Genomic DNA, 26877 nt, shown 5'->3' on the forward strand with positions numbered 1-26877 from the left:
AGAGCAACTCTGTCTGGTTGTTTCAAGGACGGAAAGGCTATCAAACACACTGTAGAACCATGGTTAAGCAAGTTGACCAAGTTGGGTTAAGGGGATAAGTTTGGAACGTTAGATTGGAATCTATATGAAGGAGAATTTCAGATGAACAGGGTTGCTTGATTGGTCCCGGAGTCTACGTTGTCTTTGTAATAATATTTCCACATAAAGTTTACGAAATGCAAAAACGTGGGGAAAGGACAAGTGGGAGGGTGGTGGTGGAGCTGCGGCGGGTGGGTCCTATCTTGTAGCGTCTCTTCCCAACCTGGACAGGCCCACCTTGGCCCATTTCCTTTCTCTCTCTCTTCTTTACCTGTCAGCCGCAGTCTTCCTTCATGCCTCGGCTTCCTTGGTCCGTATTCTCGTAAATCATTATAAAAGCTGTTTGGTTGTCCCAAACGGTTTTATTCCAAGTTCTTAAATTTGACAATTGCACTTGTATAGTTCATGTATGATTTTCTTTTTGTGGGTAAAATTGTTTCATATGTGATAGGTTTGCTGTGGATACTGTTAATTTCTTTTTTTTTTTTTTGTCATTGAAATCACAAATATAATTTAGAATTTTGCTTTGTGGTCAAAAAGAACAATTATTTTTCTCATGGTGGATTTTTCCTAACATAAAACATCAGCATCTCATATGCATAGATTCATTACTCACAAAAAACTAGGAAGTATTTAATATTTTTCTTTTCATTTCTAAACAATTAGATAAATTAAAAAGAAATAGAGATGTGAAGTCTCAAAAAGTAAGATTTAGAGAAAGGCACTCTAAGTTGGAGATAGTTTAATTTATATTTTTGTATAAGAATCATTCTTGACTGATATTAATTAGACATTCAAATTGTCGCATCCAAAGCCAACCTGCTTGACAACTGAGTCAGTTTGCAGTTGAACCTAATAATCAACAAAAATTGTGGGGTGCACCAACCTAGTATGGTCAGTGGAGTGCCTTCGACAATCATGTGAACAAGGAACACAACACTTCATCCTTGAGTGAGGGCTTTATATATCATGGTTTGTTCATTCTAGATCATTGGATTGCCTAGCTATCATAGAGTTCCTCTTCTTTTTTTTCATTGGATGTAAGGCGGTTAGGGGCAACGCAATCTCGAAGAGTTTAGCTGAGCTTGTTACGCAACCATATCTTGAGTTAGTCAAGGGCATATTCTACTCCCTTTGAATTTGGTTCCAAATATTTCATTCAGTGTAGATATGTCTCTTAACGGGCAATAATTTTCATAGTGGTCTTTTACATTTTCGGGCTAGATGACATTCATGGAATTCTTTGTCTGTTGAGGTATTTGAGTCATACCCAACTTATGTTGATGTACTCAAGTAATACCCAACTTATTGTTGAGGTATTTGAGTCATACTCAACTTATGTTCTAATATAAGTCATCAGATTAGTTACGATCTAACGGTGTAATGGGCCTTTGTAGGAGAGTCCAATTACCAATACAACTCAGTATTTATTCTATAAATATTAGCTGGAAGCAGCGGTCTGAATATTCCAATCTAGATACTGAGAGTGTAATGCTTTAAGCAATCTTGTGCTTAAACTCTAACCCTAACATTGTTTTCCTATATTTTACCCGCATGCAAGTTCCCCATGCCCTGGAGAAACTATATTTACTTATTCTTCCAATCTTGTGGTCTTGTTCTTTGAAGATTCGTCGAATTGAACCTTGGTTTAACGCAAACTTGATACGATCAACCTCGCATATCGAAACCAAGCAAATTTGTTTGGTCAAAGCAGGTATAACACAAATAAAGTGAAAATCTCACCTTTAGATGTTTATATGTGAAATTCAATGAGGAGGTTGAGCTAGTATACTCTTTACAATGGAAAGTTAAAAACCAAGAAGAAAAGCTTGTAGGTAGAGAGAGGGGGGAGAGAGGGGGGAGGGGTGGGAAGGGATTGATTCCCTCGAGCTTGAGTACGGCTCACCTAACCCATAAGAATTAAAGTAAGAAGAAATTGATAAAAATATTAAAATAAATGAAGAGGACAAGGAGTGACCCTCCTTCCTCTCCCCATCCTCTCTCGTCACATATGAATATTTATGATATACAAAGTCTGCCAATAACAGTGTTGTTAATATTAAAATGGGGAAATAAGCATGTTAGATTGTAAATTAGATCGAGGACCATGGGGCTGGGGTCCATCACACGTGTAAGGGGGACCCACTTTCAACCTATGACTCCTAATAAATGTATTGGGTATTGGTTATTGGTTGGGGGGTATTTTGGGGTGATTTTTTGTGTTTGGCTCAACGTGTCCCTTTGTTTATGACAACCCGCAAGCAAGTGGGTGGACAAAAACACGAGACCCCCAAAAGAACAAAATCTAAAACGTCAAATCCAATCTCTTCCAACCACCCAAAGGCAGGTGGGTTAGAAAAAACTTGAGGTTCGGGGGAACTTCTCAATCTAAAACGTCAAATCCAATCTCTCTCTCTCATATAAGACAATAGTGATGGTGGATGGTTGGGTAATATAACAATTTTCAACTCCAACAATTTCATGTAATTCATATTTAAAATGTTCATACATGCCTATTAATTATTCAAAACTCACAATTAAAATTTAATTAGGAATTTAATATAATAAAATTTAAAAAGTAAACTTCTACAAAAGAGAATAGACAAAATTAAAAAGAAAATTTAAGGCTTCATTAGATTCAACTTGTGTTTGGATTTTAATTGTGACCGTTGGATAATAAAGTATCATGTATCATAATTCTGTATATGAATTACAAGAGATTGTAGAGAGTGAGAATTGTAAAGGATGTGAATCTTATTAATTTCTATAATATTAACACTTGTTTATCTCTTGTGGGATATTATTCCATATTTAAGACAAGGGTTTGTCTTGGGTGAGTCTATTTTTTATCTGTAATGATAGAGGGTTATGTTTATTTTCACTTTTTTTATCATACAATAGGAGTAGGGTTCAGCTATGAATGCTGACAAAATGAATCAGATATGTGACTTTTAGTGGGCTCAATCCGTATTTTGTGGTGGAAAAGTATGACGAGAGCACATACACCTACTCCGATAGATAGAGGATCCAGACTTATCTCTGGTCTGCCTTGTAAATGCTTAGAGGTGGATTCTCTCATAAATATATGTTAGAGAGAGATGTGAGAGGAGCATATCCTCTATACTTACAATTGGATAGAGGATCCGGACCCGTATATCCCATCCTAGCCTATTTTGGAGTCTTATGCAGAATTTGCTTATCCAAGATTGGGTTCTCTCTTTTTTTGGATGCTCTATTGAGAGACACATCGTCTCCAGGAGGAGTCCGAATCACCATTTCTCAACAAGAGAGAATAATGTGCTCCCTTTAACGATTTTCAACCACATAATTGAGGATGGGGCCCATGTGAAATCTACTGAAATTTCCAAATCTTATTATGTTTTAATATTTTCAAGTACAACCCACTACTGTTATGTGGTTAAAAACTAAAAAGATATCACATTGTTCTTTCTTAATGGGGAGGTGACCTAGACTCCTCCAAGAGTAGAAGGATTTCCCTTCAACATTCCTCATAGGTATTCTAAATGTATAAATTTTAAAATAATAAATGTCGTGCATTTCAAATTCTTTTATTTAATTTCTAAATTGATCATTTTTTTAAATTTTTTTTACAACAAAAAGAGGGGGATGCACTAGCGGTGACCTAGCCCCCTTATTACACAATGCTCGGATTTTTTATCCAATGTGACCTATGCGAGCATTAGCCCTATGCACGACCAGCGCAAGCATTGACCTAGTCAGCAAAACCCCACTAAAGACCTACTATAATCCACATAAACTGGTTTTATATGCCTTTTGTTTTGTGAAAAGTCCTACTGTGGTATTGGATAACTCAATGTAGACTTTCATTGGGGTTTTTGAGTGAGATTGCAATGCCATTCGGGATAATTTTTTCTTTCTTCTTTTCATTGTTGATTATATGTTAAAAAACAGACAAAAATATTTACGAAATTGAATGTTTGAATGACACATTCAAGACGCTTTAGTCATGTTTGGAAAACTGGAACGGGAAACGTTGGAGTCCAACCCGTATCAGAAAGGTGTAAAAGGAATGAGTCAAACGTCAACAGAAGCGATGGGATAGGTAAAGTAATAGGGATGGGGCCCCACACTGATCGCATCATAAATCAATCTGGAGAAGGGTTGAACTAGGACAGATGATACGTGCTAGACTAGATAGATTCAATTTTAATGGTACGGATCATTTTTAGTGGGTCCCACGTGATTCAACAGCTCTGAAAGGTGGATAGTTGGCGGATTTGATGAGGAATGACGCTCTGATTTGAGATCTCTTCAGAATCCAACTCAAAATTCTATGGAAGTCAACAACGGCGAACAGAACAGAGCCCAGAGAGATAGATGGTCAGAAGACTCAGAAGTCAGAACTCAAAACCCAGAGATGGATTCTCTTGCCTTGCCATTTGCCATTCCTATCCATTGCTGCATTCTCTGCAACTGTCAGTTCCTCACTTCCAGAAGACAACACGCGAGATGTCCGTATCGTCCGGGATCGTTCGGATCGGAACGAGCCAACCACTCTTGATCTCTGAGTTGGATTCCTAGAAGAAGGTGCAGTTGCAGAGTTGCAGGGAGAAAGAAAAGGGCAGATCACGTGTGGGTATGCCAAGTCAAAGATTAACAGATGGAAGAGCTACCGTATAGCTGTCGGCCACGAGGCAGCAGTCGCTTTCATCGGTAATTGGTCAAAACTTCCCTTCTAAGTTCTAAGTTTCTAACCCCCCCCACCCTATACGGCTCTTTTGCCCCCAAAACCGGGGCATTTGGGTCCCCTCACTCTCTGCTGCCGACTTGATACATGCCTTACAGGTGTTTGTGTATTTGCGTGTGTAAGGACAATAGGACACTTTGGCCTCAACTGGGGCGCTCAGGGCCTGAGGCCGCTCAGGTCTCAGTTTCCATGGTGGGTGGGTGGGTGGGTGGGTTTGCCCTTGCCCATTTGGCTGGGCACTGGCTAAAGGCTACAGTTGAAATAAATATTGTTCGGGCGGTGGCAAAAGCCTCTCTTGTCCCCATAACCCCCCACCCCCGAGTCCCACCATCGCCAGAAAAAGCTTCCCGAATTTTAGGGCATCAAACGTACCACTAAAGCTCTCTCTCTCTCAAAAGACTCACAAACTAGGGCCAGCGAAAAGCCAGCCAACCCAAAAGTCCAAAAGTAAAAACAAAACAATGTGTCAAGCATGCGACTCCTTTGTGTTGTTTGTAAATTTTATCCAATCAACTGCCTTTCTTGTTCTTGAAGGTCCACCAACCCCACCCAGACCCCATATCACCTTAGAACACATCACCCATCACTATCACTTCTCTCCTCTCCTCACCTCACCTCTCTCTGTCAATTGTATTTACAAATTCTATGGAGGGACTTTATGCTTGCAGTACATGAGCATTTGAGGCTGAAAACTACTCCCCAGTCCTAGAAAATGGATGCCAAGTGTTGTATCTAAATTTTTATTTAGATCTCCATGCCATAAGGACAGCTTTTGTACCTGTTTATATAAATAATCTGACACCCCTTCCAATCAGAACTGATAGTAGTTTTCCATATAAATTATTGTCTTTCAGTTATCATGTTCAATAATAAAAAGATATTCCTATATCCATGTATTATAAATGATTATAGACACCATACCTGTTGTTAATTTCTTTGAAATGATTATAGAGAATCATTTCTCTATACAAACATTTAAAAACTGTTGTTAATTATTAAGAGAAAAAAGGAAAAATATGAGAGATGTCCCTGGATAAGTTACATTTATATTGGAAAATTTTTGAGGTTTCATCATTAAATATGAGAGAGAGAGAGAGAGAAATAAATATATTTTTTTAAATATTTAAATTTACTTTTATTAATATTTTTCTTTTCTGAACTGAATATCTAGGGAACTATTTGAAGAACAATATCTTCGCTCCTAGTGTAGAATGAAATATTGGTAGTTGATGATACCCTTCAATTTTGCTTTTGGAGTGTTTTATTATTATCTTTGATTTTCTTTTTGAGGTAGAAATTAGTATCTTTGATTTGCCACTTGCTATATTTAAGTCATGTTTATCTTTTTCTAATTCTTGACCATTTTAGCTAGCAAGGGAGCCCGTGGTACTTGTGTATACTAATTTGTCATCTTTTGCTTAATAAAATAAGTTAAATCACCATGATTATCGCATCGATAACATCACCGGTGACCGATGAAATTGTGTTCTCGGACATTGAAAAAGTAATTAAGCTTCACTAATCTATGTTCAAGTCCGTAGACTCCACTTAGCTTTTGTTTTTAATACAGCTAATTTTCTATATTATATTACCACTAGATATTGGCTGTCAATTTAACCTTCAAAGAGGTCTTACCAAAATGCAGGTTTCTTTCTTCCTTTTCTCTTTCCTCTGCACTTTCTTTAAAAAATTAGGTATTGAAACACTCAATTGTCAGGTCATTAGTCCCCAAGCTTCACCCACTAAGACAAAACCTCTTTGTTAGGACACTCTTTATCCACTCTCTATTAAAACTAAATCACTTTTCTTTAAACAATAAAAATATTTTGCCTAGTTTATTTTTTATTTTTTGGTAACCTTTTGCCTAGTTTATTAATAGATCAGGAATGGCAAACATGGTCTTCCAAAGCAATAATATATTTTTTTAAAACATTATAAATTCATAGCCAAATTAGAAACAATGGTTTTAAAATAGGACTTATCAGTAGTGGTGATCATGAATTTGAAAAGAACTACATTCTTTTATATTATATGTCCTTTCCTTCTTGATTTCAAGGTTGGTGATAATAAAAACTGCCTAAACCTCAGGAGATGCTTCCATTCAATCATTCAAAATGATGAGACTTGCTTAAGATTGTTAAACAAAACCATGCACTAAATTAATAAACTAGAAAATCACATAACTAACTTAGCTTCACTTCGACAAAGTAACATTGTTTTTCCCATTCTAGCTTCCTGTGTATCCATATTTATTAAATAAATAATAGAAAGTAACTAGATCTCTCTTTATTAAAGAAGAAAAAGAGTTACAAAATATGGATAAGCCCCCTTCCCCATTTCCATAATCTATAATTTTGGACATAGAAAGCCTATGTTTTACATTTAGAATTTTAAGGTCAAATATTAAAATATATAGTTCTTGGTCTCTCAAGAGGTTTCATGAAAGAATTAAAAGTAAAAAAAAAATGATTTCCTGTTGAGTTTCTTTACCTTTAATTGTGTAACTTTATCTTTTTATGATTCTACTCTTTCAAAGTTTCAACAAGTTAGATTCAGTGCCATCTTATGATGGAAAATTTTATTCAGAGTTTTTTTATAAAATATTTTAGGGAACAACTCATGTTTGAAGAAATGTTGAACAGCAGAGACCACTTCGTTGTCCACGACATGCATGCCAGAAACATTTGATAGAAGCTATCTATCTAGGAAAGAAAGCCATCTGGTGTAGGTACCTGGTTCTGGACTGAGTAAATACCCTTCCATGTCCTTTGGGTTTGGAAGGCAAGCAGTATCTGCACTCTGGGCTGGGTTTTCCTTCATTTTATGAATATATTCCGGTCTTTTATATCCATAATAGTTTTTCTGCGTTAATTATAAGTGAAAACCTTTCAAATGAATGAGCTCAACAGTTACTTCCCTGTGAAGACCTAAATTTCCTTGTTTTTGTACATTCTTCCTTCTTTCCATATTTCTCTCTTCCCCACTTTAATAAAGGATATTACTTCTCCCCAGAAAAGATACAGTTATGAAAAAGGGTGGAGAGAAATTTTTTTATGGGCAAGGTTGATCTCCTAATTCCATTAGCCCATTCACAATTTCTGTTGAGTCCACAGATATTTGTTTTTCTTTCGACCTGTTTGATATGCTTCATCATTCCTTACTGGTTCCTTTTGATGCTTTGGCTTTTTGAGTCTCATGCAAACCCGAAGTTCACATATGCAAGCCCAGCATGCTTCTTTTACAATCTTTGTCAGGAATTCAAGATTGTGGTCTCACACCCCATTTGGCAACTTGATTGGTTTAACTCTCAAATGCCAAAACACCTCCATCTTGGATTTCCCTATTACTTGGTAACGATCTTGACTTTAGTAGCTAAGTCCCACCGACTGATTGGCTAAATTTGGTGAATCAGGAACTAGGTGTAGGGTGAAAGACCAAGACTCCAAATAATATTCGATATCTTAGATTATGATGGCTTATCTGAGAAGCTGACTAATATAACTTATCTAGCTATGAGCACCAAAAAATATATATATCTTTCTCTAGCTAAACATGATATCCACCATATGAAGGAATCATCTTTTGCAGTCTAAGCGTTTTTGTAGCCTTTCCATGGTTAGTGACACAAGGCAGGAAAGCATAACTTCATAGTTTATCAGATTTAATACAGAAAGTAGATGAAGGTCATCAGACAGATAGAGTTCTTAAACATTATTAACTTTCAGATTCACAAGGAGCTATCAGTTCGGATAAGCTGGACTATTCTCCATTGTCAGCATGGACCATGCCAAAGAAACCAATGGGGTTGCTTAGTCAGATGGGGAAAGCTTATGTTTCTTTCATAACTCCAAACTTATCAGCATCACAGTTGACAAACGCATCCAAATGACCTTTCTAATCCCTTTTATTTGTTAACCAACTTGGAACCCTAGAGATGGTTTGCATCAAATTGGACCCCACCTAGTTAAATAATTTTATCAAACACCTTGCAGCATAGATTCGATAGATTATTGAAACATTAATTAGCCAAGAGAGTCAATTAAAGAAAACCTATCAAACAGAACCCTCAATCCCTCATCATCATCACCAGTAGCAATGGCCTACAGGCTATAGTGTCCTTGTCTTCATATGGGGACGGTTGTATCTCCTTCCAGTTTTCTGTAGCATAGACCTGTTCATGCAGCCAATACAGTCAAACCAATCTTGTATTAAAAGGTTGAGATTACTTTGCTTGGCTGTTTAGTTTGGATTCTATCTGATTAAATAATAGGTTATAGCATGATTGTGTATTCACAAATTTATATTTTTTTGGTTGCAGTTAGTGTTTGTAAATGGCAAGCACCCCCATATATAACTTGTTTTGAATTCAGACATGAATTACAAGGAAAGGCTAGGTATGTCTCCTAAAGAAAAACTTAGCTGATTGGATTACCATAATCTTCCTAAGTAAGATCTTTCTTTCAAGATTATACACATGTTACATTTAATTTTTGGGCTAATTTGTTATTATAAAGCATCCTGCGGTGAAAATCAACTACGGTCTATGAGAAGACCAAGACTTAGTTATAATTTAATGTGGTGACTTGGATTTGAATGAGAAGCAGCCAATGCCCAGTTGACCATGCTTTAGCTATTCTCCTCTAAATTTCTTAATTATTTTCATGTTTGATCTTCATTTTTCTTTGTTTCTTTCTTTTACTAGGTAAAAGAACAGAAAAACAACAAAACCTATATTTTATGACCCACTAGTTTATTCAATCAACATTCTGGAAAAGCAATCCTAGAATACTTCCAGCAGATTTTAATCAAATTCTGATTGCAATTTCATTTGGTGGCTTCAGTCCCATGTTTAACTTGGTTCTTAAACCATTTTCACCATTCGAACTAAAACAGTTGAAAAGAAAGGTATGGGAAATGACGCTTAAATGTTCATGTAGGTAAAGAGAATTCCATAACATAGCATCCATTGCAGAAGTAGTTTTGTAAGAATCCTTTTTGCAAAGACAAGAACTAGGGTTTTCCCAAAAAAGAGAAATAATGGAGAGGAAAACATAGGTCACTGAAAATAGGTTAAGGTTGAAAAAGCAACAAATATATTTATGATGTCAAATTCATAAATACTCTTATTTTTAAAGCTGTTTCATTAAACCTTGCACACCCAACTTTTGCTTCGAAAAACAAAACCAACAACAAACTTTTGTTATAAGATGCATTGAAAACAGAAACAGCTATGTCAAACGATTTCAGTCAAATTTTTATTTATTTATTTCACGAAAATACAGAAACTATTTTTCAATAAGTCAATAAATGGGTTGCAGTCGCCGTCAAGGGAAGGGAAGAAGGGATAGACACAAAGAATCCATAACAGCATTTCATGCGCTCGCTTGTCATTTTCTAATCTCCCAACCCACTAATCCATCCTTGTGGTCCCCACCAGACCCAACCTCCCCTTAAGGCTTAAACCCTCTGACTCGCTTCTTCTTCTTCTTCCCCTCCCCTTCTTTGCACCGTTAACCATGCTTTCTTCAGCTTTATATTATTATTATTATTATTTAAATCAAAGAATTAATTAATGTTCCTCAATTAATATTAATTTAATCACAAGTAACGTTAGCCACTAATAAATTAATCTTGGGTTCGTTCCCAACCTAGAAAAACAAAAGCCCAATCGGCCCAATAACCTTCTAGTACAAGGAAACCCACATGGAAGAAGTTAGTGGGTCTCCATGTATATACCCATATAATAATGGAGCATGAGCTTACTTTGTGAGAGAGAGAAAGAAAGAGAAAGAAAGAAAAGAAAAGAAAAGAAAAGAAATTATTATTTTATTATTTGTCAGGAAATTATTTTCATTATCTTTTTCAGACTGTCAGGAAATTGGCATTAATGTTGATCTCCAAAGTTAAGAATTGATAAAAGTCAAAAAATCCTGACTCGTAGGTTGAGATTTGAGTGTGGTTAAGGAGACAGGGTTGTTTTTGTAAACCTATGTTGGTGAAGGGTAGTTTCTGACATGATGAGAAATGTGTAGGGAGGTGATCGGAATTGTATTAATCTAAAATTCAATTTCTTACACGCATGCCCTCCAAAACCAAAAGCTTTATGAATCCCCCTTCCCCCTTTAATATTGGTAATTATTTGCTAACCACATAAATGAGTTTACCATTTTATCTTCATTGGTCAAATGAAATCAAGATTCAAATATGAAATTACTATATTACCTTCAAATATTGCATTCCTTCAGTCTTATTCCCTTCATCAGACACTATCACTACTAGTCAAACATTATTGGTGACCAGTGCATCTCTATTAGTTAACATCTAAATATTGTTTACTGTCCGTAAATCCTAACAAAATTGAAATCTTAGTCCTTCATATAATGATCAACATGCCGTGGAAGCCCATCTCGACCAGAATTCCTATGGTGAGAACTACTATCTCATTCAAAATTCTTGCTTTAAAGTTTGAATTTTGATTATTTTTATTTGCTCAGGGTTGGAACTTGGCTTAACAAGCAAAATTGTTCTCCTTTTTTTTTTTTCTTCTTCTTTTGCTTGGATGAATTTTTTTGTTTAGAAAATTTGATTTACTTGAAATGGTTTGAAAACTGTAGAATCTCTGAAGTGGGTTTTATTTAAATTGCAATCTTTTCTGAGAGAGGAAGAAGATTGATTTGAGGGTAATATGATAACTTATTTCATTTATTTTTTGTAAACATATTTTATTTAATTAGCCAGGATAAAATGGTGGTTCAACTTTAGACCATTATGAAAAAATTATAATGGTCATGTTATCCAAAAGGATAATATGATCATCATTGTTAACATTGTAAAGGGGTGGAGGAGGTATTTGTAAGTTTTTATTTTAGAGGGGTTACGTCGAGTTTCGCTTGTACCCAGGAAGGGGTTGTATATTAAAAAATCTTTAAAAATTTATGATGTGGGCCCTACTGACCCCAAAGAACTCAACACCGCCGTCACGTGGTAAGATTTTGTCAATCTAACGAACAGAAAATTAAAATAAAAAAAAAAAAAACTGTGCGCACCAGCGGTCCAGCACATGGAACCCATTGATCCTTGTGCGGCTCGTGACATGCACGTGCGTGCACGTTCGGATTTTATGAACAAATTTGCTGTCCGGCGGCTTTGGTCCTTTACGGCTATTTTTTACATAAATTCGGATATATCCTTCTCTGTTTTTATGCCAATATAATAATTAAATTCTCACCAAATAAAAAATAAAAAAATTGGCTACAAGTCACGTTAATTAATAGTTAACAAAAATATGTCAAGATTTATTAAAAAATAAATAAAAACAAATAAAAACTTATCAAGGACGACATTATCTTAATTTAAAAAAAAAAAAAAATCTCTCATCTTATTATTCTTACAAATCTGAGTTTGGGATCTGAGTTGAACTTATCTCAATAGTAGATTAGGATAAACCCCAACCTAAGGTGTTAATGACAGGCCTAGGAATGAAGTACTCCACGTGAAATTCTGAATTAAATTGATTGAAGAATATTATTTTTGGTCCCAAAATGGTTTCTTTATTAGTGGCTTATTGGTTGGTTCAAAGAGAATTTATTCAGAAGCAGAGCTTGAAGAAGAAAGGATACAGAGCTCTTTCATCCATAGAGTGGACACAGACACTAATGTCATGCTCCTGGACGACATGACCTTTTGAGCTAGGCTATCGACTATTCAGTTTGCCAAATTAGGAACTTGCTCAAAAATATAAGACTCAAACCCGGTATTAAGATACAAAATGTCATGTGGAATGGGCCAAATGGAGGCACTTTGGTGACTGAGACTATATCCTTGATCGAAGTTACAGATGTGACCTAAAAAGCCTAGTACTCTAACTGATGCCCTAGCAAAGATGGTCTTGTCTATAAAATGGTCCTATAATCTTGGGGTCGGTTGTCCTTCACTTGGTTTTCAATAAAATGCTACTTACTGAAAAACTTACAAATGTAACCCTTTCAAAGGGCAGCCCTACCCAAGACAAATAAGATCAACCCAAATTAAAGCGTAAAAGGTTCAAGGGCGGGCCGGGGCCCAGGCCCAGGACATGGTCCAATAACAGATTTAAGTCATCCAACCAAGACCCAAAAATCAGGCCCAAAGCATGGTCGTCCTTGGTAATTGTTTGTACTCCCATTGGTGCTTGTTGGTATGGCAAAGATTCCCATTTCTTGAAGACTAGAAAGAATACTCGTGGTGATCTAGACTACACAGGCTTCTAACTCTTTTAAGGTTCCTCAATTTCACTTCTAAACATGTTATCCTGTTGTTGTTGTTGGCTTTTTTTTTGGCAGGCTAGAGAAACTGTAATACCTTATCGACGAGCTTTGGTGAACCATGACATGCACATTGGTGCTTGAAACCAATAACCAGTTACCGGTGGGTTTTGTTGAAGGTGTTACACAGGGCTCCATCAAGTACTGAAAATGTCTTGGGCGATATTCCTGAGTTAAAACTAAGGTTTGTAGTTTGTTCTTTTGTTTATGTTCCAAGGAACAGCTAAAAGGCTGCAGATTTCAGGGTTTAAATGAATGAAACTTAGCATGAGGTCCCATCTGAGGATTCTGTGGGGGGATGACCACCTGAAGGTAACAAGGATAACCATTAGTGAAAACAAATTTTCCTAAGTAGTGAATTCTGTCTTTTACAGTAGATGTTGATCCTGCTGGTTGCTCGAGAGAAAACCTGACTTCTTAGCTGCACATTATTAACTATGAAAATCATAGGAAAAACGTATAGAAGGCTTATAGGCAAGAACAGTAGAAGATTTTACTGAAATATAATAAATATTTTGGAAAGCCACATCCAACTAAATTTTGTGACTACGAGTTTTCTGAAAAAGCAAAAACAAAAGCAGTTGTTGAATGGCAACTACTCATTGAAGAAAGGCATCAAAAACTACTTTGCTTAAATTAACATCACTCTTGCAATGCTCCCAGTGTACTCCACTACCAATTCAGGGATGACCAGCACATAGTTTGTGGACTCACATAATTTGGACCACTTCTCCAATCCAGTAAGAGAGGATACAACATTCATATTACCAGTACAACTAAAGCTTTTTAATTAGAAACCCAACTGAAAAAGCAATCATTAGCAGATCATACAAATACTTTCAATTATGGATTAACTTGTTAAAACAGATTGAGATAATTCAAGTTCATTTGTTTCCTCAGAAATAGTAAACACAGTTGCAACAGCAGCCAAAAGGGATAAGGGGTACTACTATAAAATATCTCTAACCATTGCTACTAGCAAAATATGGGGGGAAATCAAGTTTTGAAGGTTGGAAAAAGGAGACATGAAGGCAGATTTTGGCCAAGTAGCAGAGCAAAACCTAGATTTATAACTGTTTGAAACCAGCCAATGAGTCAAAGAAAACTTGATAAAATACTGCTAAGCCTAACTGATATCAGAATGTAAAAGAGAAAGAGGACCCATGAAAAAATTGCTCTGCCAACAGTTTCATCGAATATTACATGGACAATTACTAGGATGCTACACCATCTTTTTATTTGGGGTCCATATCCCAGATTGGAACATCAAAACAGAAAATTATGCTAATAGAGAGCCACAAAATTACTAATTAACCAAGTGCAAGCGATTTACCGGTTTTGACTAATTAAAGTCTTAATAGATACTCTACCAAACAAAATGTGCATCCTACACAACTTCTTAGTCCCAATGGAGCCTTATTAGTAGAGGCACAATGACAATGACCTGACGAAATTGAAAACCACCAATTGGAAGTTTACATCTTTGAGAGATTCGCAAGCTTGAACCATTCTGTGTGGAAGGCTCCTGGCATATCAGTCCGTTCATAGGTGTGAGCGCCAAAATAATCTCTCTGAGCTTGGACCAAATTTGCTGGCAGATGCTCCCTCCTGTAAGAATCGAAATAAGCAAGACTGACTGACATACCAGGGGTGGTGATACCTGAATTGATTGCGAGGCAGACAACTCTTCGCCAAGCAGACTGTCGCTCAATAATTTCTTTTGCAAACTCTGGATCCACAAGAAGATTTGCAAGATCTTGGTTCCTATCGTAAGCTTGCTTGATACGATCCAAGAATATAGCACGGATAATGCAACCCCCCTTCCAAATTCTGGCCAGCTCCCCCAATTTTAAGCCCCAGCCTTTCTCAATGCTCTTTGCACGGATCAGATTCATCCCCTGCGCATAGCTACAAATCTTGGAGGCATAAAGAGCTTGCCTCACGTCATCAATCAGTTGTTTCTTATCAACAGCTTGATCAGTAAAGATGCCATTAACACCGGCTGCATTGAAAACCTTAGCAGCTTGAATCCTTTCTTCCTTCAATCCACTGAGGAACCTTGAATCCAAAGATGCCTCTATTGTGGGAGCTGGAACTGACAGATCAGCAGCTTGCTGAACAGTCCATTTACCAGTGCCCTTCATTCCAGTCTTATCCAAGACTTTATCAACCAAATGGCCATCTGCCTTATCATCCTTAATGGTGAAAATATCTGCAGTGATCTCAATCAAGAAGCTCAAAAGCTCCCCCTTGTTCCACTCAGCAAAGACTTGATGCAACTCCTCATTGGAAAGCTTTCCAACATATTTCAGAACATCATACGCTTCTGCAATCAACTGCATATCACCATATTCAATCCCATTGTGTACCATCTTTACAAAATTACCTGATCCTCCTTTGCCTATGTAGGTAACACAAGGACCACTGTCACGAACCTGTGCTGCCACCTTGAGAAGGATATCTTCAATATATTTATAGGCCTCATACGACCCACCAGGCATCATAGAGGGGCCATGTCGGGCTCCTTCTTCACCACCTGAAACTCCCATTCCCAAATAAAGCAGACCGAGCTCAGCCATGGCTGCCTCTCTTCTCTCGGTGTTCTCATACCACTCATTACCACCATCAATTATACAATCACCTTTCTCCATATAGACTGAAAGGGTTTTAATGGTTTGGTCAACTGGGGCGCCAGCTTTGACAAGCATGACTATTACACGAGGTTTCTGGATTGATTTAACAAAAGATTCAGGATCATGGAAGCCAAATACAGGAAGATTTCCCTCCTTTTTGGCTCGTTCAACAGTCTCATCAACTTTGCTGGTGCTTCGGTTGTAAACAGAAATAGGGAAGCCTTTCTCAGCAATATTGAGGGCAAGATTTTGGCCCATGACAGCAAGACCCGCAAGGCCTATTCTTGTCAGGTTTGATGAGGGGGTAGCCATTTTGTTGCCTGTAAAATGCATGGGATTATCAGTGGAAGTTAGTAAGATTGTTATTCAGGTTCCCAAAGGCATCGATATAAAGAGAATGGATATTAGAGACTCTTCAGACCAAAGCAAATCCTTCTAAGTTTCTGTTCTTGTAAAGTCAAAAAGAAAATTACAAATTGAAGATACTGATAACAGGTTGATAAACTGAGATTAGATCTATAGGAAGGCATATGAACAGAGAATTCAGACCACTCATGTGATCAAATCAAAGAGAAACAAGAAACAACTATTCCGATCCCACCCCCTCCCCCAAATTGAACTCTGGGTCTTCAATTAAACTCATAACATAAAAAGATCCATACTTTAGTCCTAGAAACTTTCGCCACTCCAACCGATCTATTCTTAAAAGGGAGAAACGGGAACTCATCAACCAAGTTCTCAGTGACTTTCCAGAAGAGAAACGATTGGTTAGTGAGCAGTAAGAATAAAACGAAGATACTGAAATCTAAAAATACACCATTAAGATGCTCAAGCAAAATATCCAGTATACACCAAATGAAAGAATCAAGTGCAAGTAAGGATCCCACAACTTAGTGATCCTCGAGATAGAAGTCATAGAACTCCATAGCAGAGATCCGCCATATATATTATAACAAAGATGCAACTTCAATCCATTTCATACAAAAAAGAAAAGGTAAGATGGAGAGATGGAGAGATCAATAAAACAAAACCTACCAAAAATGGAACCCAGATCACAAATTCTCACAATTCAACAGATCAATCAAATCATGAAACGCAAAAATAGATTCAAGAGAATGAGAGAGAGAATCGTACCTGAAAGTGCCTGATAAATGACCGATCCCCGTACACCAGAAATCTAGGTCTTACGAATAATTTCCAGTGTTTCGCAAGAAATGAACGGAGCCACTGCGTTAAATAGCTAACAAAATTTTCGAGTTTTGGAGAAAAACAAATCGAGTTTTTTAACAAACAAAACCCCCTCTCTCTCCTCTTCCGGTCCTCCACGGCTCTCACCAACTACGATTCCAAATCAGCTACCAGGGTAGCGGGGACCGATCATAGCTGGCCGTCAACCTCCGTGGCGTGGAATCCATGCCCCCATGGACGGACGAGCATCCCTACACATGAGGAGAAAAATCTTTCACGGTTGGTTAGTTGGCAATGCCTCATAAGTATTTAACACTTCTAATCTTCGAAAGCCGCCGTCTTACATTTGAATTATATGTCAATGCAGGATTGGTAGAATGGTAAGATCCATACTTCTCAGTTAAGAGATTATAGTTTAACCCTTGTAGATGACATTCTCTCTGAGGATGTAGGATGTAATTAAGGTGCGCGTGAACTGAATGAACCTCAGATAAAAAAAAAAAATAAAATAAATAAAAAATCCCTCTACACTACTAAGGTGGAGACAGGATTCAATATTAGAATGGTCACAATAATTTTTCTATCATTTAAAAAAAATTATAGTAAAAAAGCACGAAATGGTTGAGGAGATGAAAGATTCGCTTTTGAGGGTACTCCCAAGAATAGATCCAACAGAGACAGCAAAGGATTAGAGCACGTGGCTATAAACCATGTGGTCAGGGGTTCATGTGAAGAACCTCAGTTTAAATCTCTCCAACGGGCCCAAAAAAAAAAGGAAAGGCCCTCCCCTCCCCCCGGGGGAAAAAAAAAAAAAAAAAAAAAAAAAAAAATAATAAAATATTTTTTTATAAAAACGCCGGGGGGGGCCGCCGAAGGGGAGAACCCCTTTTTAAAAGAGGGAATGGTTTTCTTGGGTTGGTGAATATGGTGTGCCTTTCTAATAGTCTTCATGCTCAAGTATAAACGATGTTTAGTGGACATGTTAGCTTTACCTAACAAATCTGTTTTCTCAATTAATTATTCTTTTGGTTTACCAATTCTTTTCCGGAACAGAACTTTTTGACAACTTTTTCCACTTTTTACCAACAACCATTTCATTCAATGTCATCACTATGAGATTTTTCATACCTGGCTACCTAAAATCTTCTTTGACTGAATAAAGTCTAATAAAGTATTAATTTGGGTACTCCGTTGACAGTCAACTTTGATCAGTTAGTGGCTCGGCTATATTCTATGCAAATAGCTTTATATTTATTTAGGGATAATCGCCGAGGATTTATCTAATAAAACAGCTATGAAATACCCCCCCTAAACGGAGTAAGTGTGTTAAATTGAATATGTAATGTCTAATTGTCCTCATTAAAATTAGAAATCAAACGATGCCCCCATTATAAAACGCGATTAAATGTCAATTTATCCTAAATTTATTATTTTGAATTAATGAAAGGGCAAAACAACCGAGCCCACAAAACCATTTGAATTAAAGAAATGAGCAAAATTCAAATTCGATTAGTCCCACCTCACTAAACCATTTATTTTGAATGAAAGAAATGAACAAAATCCAATCTAATTGGCCCACTCTAAACCATACGAAAAATTTAGGGCGTCAATTTGAGGTTCGATTTTCCTTCTGGTCATTGAGTTTATCAATCATCTTCTTTATTTGGTGGTGTTATTTATTATTATTATTTTTTGGAAAATAAAACGGATTTTTTTTTTTGTCCACAATTAATAAGGACTACAACTTGACAAAAGGTAAATAAGTAAAAGATAAGTATAAGGGTATTTTGGGGTTTTTGAGAAAATAAATATGCCCATCATCAGTCAACTATGATCAGGGGGCAATAGTAATTATAAACAAAGTTGAAGGTTGGATTAGTAATTTTGAAAAGTACAGGGGATACAATAGTAATAAAATCAAAGTACAGGGGGTCAATAGTAATTATCCCTTTATTTAAATATATGAAGAAGATTTGTTATTTCTTAACCTCATACTATGAGACATATAGTCTTTACCAATTAAATTGACCCCTTGATAGGTTTAAAATGTCTAGTAATAAAAATTCTATGAGCTATAATATCAATTTTATTCTTTTTTGTTGGAATTAAGGTTTGCCAAGCTTGCTTATGTGCTTCTCAATTATATCCTTAAGGGAAAATCTTATAATTATTTGAAAACAAGATAGGGCTTCACCCCTAGTCCCAATAAGATTTTAACTCTTGACTTAACTTTATATTATGGGGCATTGATCTTTGCCAACTGAAATCCCATAAGATTTGTGAGAATATATTTATTTCTTTAAACGATTTAAATTTATCGGACTATGACTGATTTCAATCCGAAAATCAATTAGCACCACAATAGACAACGTCAGTACTATAGGAAACTGATGTGGTAGAAAGAGAACCTAGTTATCCATTTCCCATGGATTGTCGAAAAATAAAAATGGATAATTATTGATGCCTCCTTATACTACAACTTGATTACTACCATATACCATATATTTTTTGAAATTATTAATTCATCCAATTTTAGAGTTTACCTAAAATTACTAACCCATTGTTATTATGACTCGTTAGTTAATTGATAATATGTCATCTTTATATTTTTTTAAGAACCCAAATTTTTTTTTCCTTGTTTACTTTTTTTTTGGTAATACACTTCATTCAGAGAACAGGCAAAGCCTAGGTCATCACACAAATTTTGCAACCAATGGAAGTCCTTTTTTCCTATACTCCTAGGCATTTTATTGTTGTTGTTGTTGACACATTGGCCCTTCGTGGTCTATTTTTTCGCTTCAGGCTTTTCTAACCTGTGATGTCTCCCTAGATCTTGGATATTGTGTATCAAGAACTAGGGCTTGTTCACTTTGTTTATGAAGCTTGTATATATTTGATCCACTCATTAAAACTTACCAGATGATTACTGGGTCATTTGAATCTCAATGGGCTTGCAAATCAACATGCTCTTGCAAAATTGCATTCGAATAATATATATATGCTTTGTTGTTTCAATTATATATGCTTTGTTGTTTCAACTTCAATTCCACACCTACAATAGCCATTATCAGTCTTCATATTCCTGTGCCTGATGGCAATCCTAGAGGCTATTCCTTCAAATAAATTGCCTACTTCTAGGGCTGACTTTGCATTTCCAAATAAACCTCCATTTTTTTGCTTCCATGACTGTCTATATGGGTATGTGGGAAGAAGAGGCTCTAGGTGCAAGGTTTAAAGTATCCCATGACACCATATGATACTAGTCGATACGTATCCATATTTGACCCAACCCATACGATACATCTTGATACGTCTCTCCATTGAATTACACTAAAATACATTAGTCAGAGTGATACAATACCCGATACAGGACGATACGTCTCTTAAAATCACTTGACCAGATGATACTAAATGCCAATACTTTAAACCTTGTCTAGGTGTAACCATTCTTTTATGCCAAACGACTTTACCATGCCCATGATGGTTGATGACCTTTTTTGCTTTCAAACAATTACAAGTTGAAAAATAGATGGATTTGATGAATGAAGCCCACAGGAACAGGTTGAACCCAAAGTTTAAAAGCTGCCTTTGCAAGTAAAACAATATTTTGAAACAATGAGTTCTTAAAACCAATGCCACCTTTTTTTTTGATATGCACAACCTATCTCATGCAACTCAGTGAGTTTTTGCTTTCCCTTTCGCCTCCCCCTCAATAGAAGCTTCTGGAGTTTTTCTTAATCTTCTTGTGAATAGTCTTTGGCTAAAGGAAATGGGAGCAATCGTATTGTAGTATTGCAAAAGCTATAGACTTTAACATGACCTCTTTTCTGCTTGTGATATTAGCTTCAATTTCCAATTTTCCAATTTATGAGAGACATGATATCTCAAATGTAATGAAAAATGTGTTTGGAGACTCTAACTTCAAGTAGTAGCCCAAGATACTTAGTAGGCTGTTTGGTATAGGAGACCTTCAAGACCCAAGAAAATCATTTTATAAACTTGACATAAGGTGTTTGGGTTGAACACAAAGCTACTCTCATGAATGTTTATGACTTTTCCACTGACTTTACAACAATGATTTAGGTAGGCTGCTTTCAGATTATAAATAGGATCCAATATGACTTTTGAAAATAGGAGACAATTGTTAGCAAAAAAAGAACTGTGATAATCAAAGCTTCCCTTGTGCTCGATCTTGGTCCTAGATCGCCGGATAACCTTTCTTATTTATGTAACTTAACTCAAAAAATGTCCTAGAACATGAACTGCCATAATCTACTAGTGATCCCGTAAGTCCGTAACTGTTGTTGATATTTATGAGTTAGCCAGCCTTCAAAGGTGCCAAGGTACAGAACACACTGTTATCTCATTAATATTTGATTATTTGAGATCTAAAATGACTAGGATATAAGCGTAATTTTAGTATTTTATATGAACTTTTTGGCCTGTAATTTCTAACAAAGGGGAAAACGGACATTACCCAGATTCACATCCTCTCTAATTCTTTTCCCTACAATTCCCTCCTAGGATTGTGCTTTGTGGCATTAAGTAATCCTATGGTTATCCAATTCAAATTAAATTTGAATTTTATTTAAATCCACCCATAAATTTGAATTTTATTTAAACTCTAGTTTGAATTGGAGTGACCATTAGATTACTTAATGCCACATGGCACAATCCTATAAGGAAATTGTAAAGAAAAGAATTACAGATGAGGTTGATCGTACCCATCAAGCCTTAACAGTAAACTGCCCTTTGAAAGAGTTGGAACTTAGAAGTTGACGGCAATGGTAATTTCAGTAAAGAGCAGCGCCATCTGCCATGCTAATTACTAAATAGACAAAAATATAAAATAAAATAAAATTCCCACAGTGTGTCACCCTTCAAAAGGAGCAAAGTGTTCTGTAAAGAGCAGCGTTCCATCTTCCATGTGTAATTACTAAATAGACAAAAAAAAAAAATTATTCCCACAGTGTGTCACCCTTCAAAATGAGCAAAGTGTTCTGTTCGGTGCATTCTGTCTGGAAAGCGCGAGATGTCGAAGCTTCTGTTCAAATCGCATTTGAAGGCTCTTCGTTGCCGTTGCCGGAGTTTGCTTGCAGTTCCACTGAAATCTTCGTCTTTGATTCAATGCAATGGTAGTTCATCTCATGCACTTCATTTCGAATCGCAAATGACTATATCTCTCGCTAGCTTGTTGGCGAAACGACGAGTTATTCAATCTTTCCCAAGCTCGATTCGTTATAGGGAATTGTCAATTCGAGCTTTCAAATCGATCACTCTGACTACGAAGGCGGAGAGTAAGAAGGATTCCGAAACTTCTGATGAATCAGAGCCGAAGTCGCTGGATGATGACAGAAGCATGATCGGCTCCAAAGATGACGGCTATCCTAGCGGTGAATTTGAGTTCAAGAAATTTAGCGGATGGAAGAACTTTGTTGTGAAGCTTCGGATGCTTTTCGCGTTTCCGTGGGAGCGTGTCAGGAAGGGCAGTGTGTTATCAATGAAACTGCGAGGACAGGTTCACTTCTTTGTTCTCGTCTATTTTAAGCGAGTTACTGTAATTTGGTCTACATTACAAACACTTGACAATCGAAAATAACAGGACTCGAAAGTGTCAAGTTACTCATAATTTTGGAATGTGGTTTACCTTGTTGATTAGGAGCTACTAAGAAGGTCGACTTTTGGACGTAAGTGAAAGTTGATTTAAATTGTTGTCGTTTACATCATAAGCTGTTGGATCATTTAAAACGCTAATGTGTTCTTGTCTGGAAATGGCTGTTGGATTGCTTGTCAGCTTGAGTTATAATCGGTACAGTAATTCATTTAACCAGAAACATATGTGAGGTGTAGTTGTTGAGTTCCTGTTCCTATCTTGGTACAAGTTTAGAAAGATATCTTTGTAAAAATACAAGTAAGTGGAATTGAGTCCATATGATGGTGTGGCGTTTCTAAGCAGTTGTTTCTTAAAAGGGCAATAATTTTTCTAACATGGGCTTACCCATGTGACTGACACATCTTACCTGGTGCACCACTTCTGAGGCTTTCTTTTCTTATATTCCAGTTTCATATATTCATATTTCTACCTAATAAGCGGGAATTTTTCAGGAGTCCACTTCATAACATATTTCAGAATATCTTTTCAATTTAATATTAGTTATTCCAATATTGAAGTCACAATATTTTTCTCTTATGTCAACTTGCAGAAAGCAAAAGGGTTATTTACCCAATTCTAGAAACTATCGCACCTCTCCATGAAAATGAAAAACAAAACTATTGTTCTTCTATAGTGCTGATTATCTGTGGGAAGTGATTCTAGCATCATCCGTGGACTAATTAGTTTCAAATATTCCACATATGTTTCGACAGCATTTCAGATCATATGCATCTGTAAGTTTCAGCAATTTGATAGGATACATGCACATATGGGAAAGTATTAAAAACATAGAACTTATCTGCAGAACTGTGGATTGCATAAGACAAGAAGTTTGTTCATTTCAAGTAATTTTCTCATCTAATTTTTCATTTAATCAACTTTTCTGACAAGGAGATAATGGTTCTGAAGTCTTTCCCCTTATAAAGGGTAGATTTTTGCTTGGTACTGGTTAACTGCTAGGAGTATGCTCACCCTTCATTCACTTGGGATCTACTCCACCCGCTTCTTTCTTTTTCTTCTCCACTTCCTAAAAATGTTACTTGGTGATTGGATTCTTTACCCTTAAGACATCTGAACCTAAATTATGGATTAATTTCCCCCTTTGTTTTTGTTTTAGATATCTGATCAGCTAAAGAGTCGTTTCACCTTGGGGCTGTCTCTACCACAAATTTGTGAAAATTTTATAAAAGCAGCACATGATCCTCGAATCTCTGGCATCTATCTTCACATAGATCCCTTAAAGTGTGGGTGGGGCAAAGTTGAAGAGATACGGAGGCATATACTTGAGTTTAAGAAGTCAGGTAAAGCCATAAATTTTTTAATTTTAATTCAAAGTGCTACAAGCCTAAAATAACATTGGTGATTTTATCTGCAATGTAACAAGAGTTGTGAATATTTTAGTAAGGTTTTGATACATGTATGAGGTGATATGTATAGGTGACCTTAATAACTTTAGACATAATTGGCAAAGCATCAAGCTTCCTTAGCTCTGCCTCATTGTCTAGGGGGTTTCTAAATTACATGCATCTTTTTGAGCTCAAAAGGCTAATTCCAAAGGTTGTCATCATCGTGATATTCATATAGACACTTTGGAAGTTGAAGTGGAAGAGTTAAGGAGTTTTTTATATTTTTTATTTTTGGATGAATGAAGAATATCATTACCAAGACGCCTAAGGGGGAAAGAAAGAAATGTACAAGAAGAGCCTAAAAAAAGGGGGTGGACATAGTTCAAATTGACTAGGAGACAAAAGAGGAGCAACAATCAGCAATTCCTAAGGGTATCCCAAAACTTGGGGTGGGGGTAAAGTGTTTGAAGGAGACATCAAAGCATATTGCTTTCCAAATCAAGTCTAGATATTTGGAGTTGGAGGTCCATCTCCTAAGATTCCCTTTGCACCATAACTGGGAGATCATAGCACCAAACACCAACTTTCCAAATAAATCATGAATAAATGTGTCTGGAAAGGATCTCAAAACCCATAACTAGTCTCTTGAGAAACCAAAGAAATGTCTAGAGTAGGGCCAGATGGAGGCGATGGCTTTCCTCCATAAGTATGGGAGAAAGGCAGGAAAGAAAAGGGGGTTGACATCTTTGGGGCCATTCCAACAATTTGGTTCTGACTAAAAGTTTTTTGTGGACAAGGAATGTTTGGGTAGGAAGGTTGAAGGCTCTCCAAACAATGAAGGTATGGCGAGGAATGTGGCCTTTGAACAACTAGAGGGTGCCAAGCAACTAGTTGACTAGGAGTTCAAGCGAGGTTCCAAGCAGAGGAGGAGAAGGTGCTAGTAGGGGAGGGTTGCCATATAGTACAATCATGAGGAGTGGGGTGCAAGAAGGGTGGAGGGGGGTGGGGGTGGGAGAGGTTAGATCAGACTTTAGTGTGACTTGGTGATGGAAATCCAATTGGTAAGGGTTTCGAGGTTGATTTCCCTAAAATTAGGGGTCTGCCCAAAATCTTCTAGCGTCTAAGTCAAAAATATTGTGGGATGTCTATGGGTTCTAAGAAAGTTGTGGGAAGATCTTAAGAGTGATAAGGGTTGATATGAAAGTTGTGGGAAGCTCTTAGGAGTAATATGGGTTGATAGGAAAAACTAAGGTTTTTACCAATTCCCTGTGGGATGATCTTGCAGGATGAAATGATCCTAGGATGCGTGGGAAAGGGAAAGGAACAATTTGATCTAATTTTGATAGGGTTTAGTAAAGATGTTCGGGATATGGGAAAGGGTTGAGATAAAAAATTGATGGGTTCTTGGATTCTTTTGAATCTTACTCTTCTTTCTCTTTTCTTTTTTGCTTTTCTTTCTTTTTCTTCTTGTTTCAGATCTGCCGCAAGTCAGAAAAGGGGGTAGGAGGGGTGTGATGGAGAGGAGGGAGGGAATTGGGGGGGGGGGGGCGGCAGTGTAGGGAAGAGGTGGGGAGGGGTTTTAGGTGCTGTGGGGGGGGGGGTTGGGGAGGATGCTGTCAAGGGTGTGACAGCATGGGGGAGGGGTTTGGGTAAGGGGGGGAGGGAGGGTATGCGATGGGATGAGAGGTGAGGGAGTAGGCTGGGGTTGCAGTGATTGAAAGGGAATGGGTGGGGAGGCACTGTTACTTACTTGTGAGCTGCTGTGATTGTTTGTAGATGCTGGAGATTGGAAGAATGCTAGAATCTTGAAGAAGGTGCTGAATTTGAAGAACTGTCAACCATAGTTGTCATGGCGATGAGGCGATGCGAGGCGGTTTAGGCTAGTTGAGGCGATGAGTTGACGAGGCACCCTCCAAGGTGCTTTTGAGGCGGTTTGAGGCGTTTTGAGGCATTTTAAGTGAAATTTTGGCTGTGATTTTAAATGAACATGTATTATGGAAAAGAAAAAGATCATATTCTAGTCATCCTATATGGCATATATTGATGCATTCATCTGTCTTGATGATAATGAAGCTTCTATTCTTTTTTTTTTGATAGCAAATGAACCTTCTATTTTGAAAAAAACGAAACAGTAATGAAGAAAATTGGTTTTTCAGCAAACAAGGTCCTAGGTAGAGATCATTAGGCTTCAACATGCTATTTTTTAAATTGGAATAGGTTACTAATTATGGATCATTAGGTTCTAATTGCCAATTGATTCTTTACCTTCAATTTGGCATCATTGATTTGGTGTTTTTTTTTTTTTTTTTTTTTTTTTTATTAATAAAAACAAGGTGGTTGCCTTGGTGTCTGAGGAGTGGCGATGCCTCAAACACTGAGGCAACCACCTTATGATCTAACAATAAGGCGATGGTCGCCTTGCCTGGACGCCTAGGCGACGCCATAACAACTATGCTTTCAACCATGGCCTCCTCAAGAAGGCCACTCAAAACTCAATTCTTTATTCAATATTTAGACTGAAGAATACAATGAAGGGACTAAGCTACTTATAGTGTACACTAAATGACTTTGATCTAGTTGGGAATCCTTTATAATCTAGGATAGCCTAACATTTGATCTCAGCCACACAATTAAAAGACTTTAACTTAAACTAAACAACTAATGGAATCTTCTTGAAGATAGACTCCCTATGACACATACTCAAACATAAAAGAAAAGAACTCTTCTTGTAATAAAAGACTTATACAAGTCCTTCTTTAAAGAAAGACTCCTAAGGATTCAAGAACTCAACTCACTAATCAAACCAATACTTCTAAACAGAGTGAGACTCTAAAATTTAGGAAATAAATTCTGAAAATTAATTCCAGCAGATAATTACAACTGAAATTAACCAAAATACCCCCCTTGGAGGTTTCGGCCAGCCCTAGGTGCACCACTTTGAAGTGAC

General features: G+C 36.9%; 2 protein-coding genes across 2 annotated transcripts in view; one reads left to right on the forward strand and one right to left on the reverse strand.

The window, feature by feature from the left end:
- Positions 1-14091: 14091 nt before the first annotated feature.
- On the reverse strand, positions 14092-17122 carry LOC149013289 (6-phosphogluconate dehydrogenase, decarboxylating 2). Its single transcript, XM_089159523.1, has 2 exons — positions 16878-17122; positions 14092-16063 (listed from the first exon to the last, which is right to left on the reverse strand). Exon 2 carries the CDS (start codon positions 16053-16055, stop codon positions 14586-14588), a length of 1470 nt encoding a protein of 489 aa, XP_089015649.1. The 5' UTR covers positions 16056-16063; positions 16878-17122; the 3' UTR covers positions 14092-14585.
- A 4794-nt stretch (positions 17123-21916) lies between these two features.
- Positions 21917-26877, forward strand: part of LOC149013290 (serine protease SPPA, chloroplastic-like) — a 50500-nt gene continuing 45539 nt past the window's right edge. The window contains exons 1-2 of the mRNA XM_089158838.1: positions 21917-22449; positions 23702-23885. Coding sequence (XP_089014964.1) covers positions 21964-22449; positions 23702-23885 — 670 coding nt within the window. The 5' untranslated portion in view covers positions 21917-21963. The remainder of the gene's footprint in view (positions 22450-23701; positions 23886-26877) is intronic.

This window comes from Hakea prostrata, chromosome 6 (genome assembly GCF_041222555.1).
Source record: "Hakea prostrata isolate BN-2017 chromosome 6, UWA_Hpros_2, whole genome shotgun sequence".
Taxonomy (NCBI): Eukaryota; Viridiplantae; Streptophyta; class Magnoliopsida; order Proteales; family Proteaceae; genus Hakea; species Hakea prostrata.

Excerpts from the sequence above, each read along its gene's own strand:
- LOC149013289 (XM_089159523.1), bottom strand. The coding sequence starts at position 16,055 with ATGGCTACCCCCTCATCAAACCTGACAAGAATAGGCCTTGCGGGTCTT.